The 1376-nt window shown below is 44.0% G+C and overlaps 1 protein-coding gene across 1 annotated transcript in view; it reads right to left on the bottom strand.

The window, feature by feature from the left end:
* The window catches only part of LOC118477530 (sodium-coupled monocarboxylate transporter 1-like), a 27733-nt gene that overhangs the window by 2867 nt on the left and 23490 nt on the right, over nt 1-1376 (bottom strand). Inside the window, exon 8 of the mRNA XM_035969222.1 lies at nt 638-853. Coding sequence (XP_035825115.1) covers nt 638-853 — 216 coding nt within the window. The remainder of the gene's footprint in view (nt 1-637; nt 854-1376) is intronic.

The following is a 1376-nucleotide window of genomic DNA, read 5'->3' as shown; positions in this document are numbered from 1 at the left end:
CCCCGCTCAAAAGAATCGAACTTATGATCCCTTCTTGCAATGGTGAGGGGCCTACTGTTACTATACCATAGATACTGGTAGGCCTACCTACGGTCAATTCAGTAAGTAAAACGTCTAGATCGTGAACAGTCTCTAACTTCTTCCATCACCCTTCGATCTCCACCTTTGTCTTCTCTTAAATTCTGACATTAAAAGGCTAACGTTCCATGACATGTGCAACACTGAAAAAGTAGGGCACTTCAGACTAATGAAAGATAAATCAAGACGAAAATGAAAAAATCATCATCCAGTGCCAGATCTGCAACAGACATCGGCGATCATGGTTCTCCTTTCATTCCTTTGCTCGGATGCTCTTAAAAAAAAGCTACGTTTCCCTGGTCTTTCCCTGTTGCCCATTTGTTTAGGGTCCCTAAGTATGTTGTTCTGGGCCTACCCCTGCCTCGTTTGCCTTCAATTTTGCCAGTGAGAGCTAGATGTTCAAGACCCTCATGTCTTTTCAGGTGTCCCAAAAACTGCATATTTGTCGTTTCCTGATTGTTTTTAACATTGAGCGTCCCACGTGGGCAAAAATGAAAATACAAACTTACAATTCCGGTACAGGCGATGACGTCATGACATTTTGTGCGGTCGTGGCGACCCAGGCCAGAGAGCTGGCGCCGTAGACGGTAGCCTGGGAGGTCATGTTACTGGTCAGCCATGTTGTGGTCATGTTGGACACAGCGCCCTCTACAGGGCAGAAGTCGGTGGAAGCGGGAGGTAACCAGGGTGTGACCTTTTTCTTTTTGGAGAAACTTTGGCCCATGGAGATCCAGCTGGAAAGCGCAAAACTCATGAGGCCCCCGACAAACGTTCCCTGTTGTAGATGGTGAAGGTCAAGGTTAGGCTTACAGTGTCACAGACTTACGATACCATAGACTTACGATATCAGTCTTATGATATTACCTGCTTACGATATCACTGACTTACGATATCTTTTGATATCACAGGCTTACGATATCACAGACGTACGATATCAGTCTTACGATATCACAGTCTTACGATATCACAGACTAACGATATTACAGTCTTACCATACCACAATCGTATAATATAACAGACTTACGATGCCATAGTCTTACGATGCCCTACTTAAAATAGGGCATCACCTTACTCTGTTGCTCAGCGGTGAATACATCTCGTTTGGATAGTATGTCTACCTACTTGAAGTAGAAGCCTTTGGGCTACACAATCTCTTACTACCTCGACAGAGTTAACAACATCCTAGACTGACAATTTTTGTGTACATTAATGCTGAAGCTCTTCGTTGTTGCAGATTTTTTCCGTACCCAGACCCTGCCACCCCCAAACAAAACAAAACAAAGTAAAACAAAACAACC

Source organism: Aplysia californica, unplaced genomic scaffold (assembly GCF_000002075.1).
Source record: "Aplysia californica isolate F4 #8 unplaced genomic scaffold, AplCal3.0 scaffold00127, whole genome shotgun sequence".
NCBI classification, from domain to species: domain Eukaryota; kingdom Metazoa; phylum Mollusca; class Gastropoda; order Aplysiida; family Aplysiidae; genus Aplysia; species Aplysia californica.
Note: the sequence above shows the minus strand (reverse complement) of the source record. Positions and strands in the feature narration are given on the sequence as shown.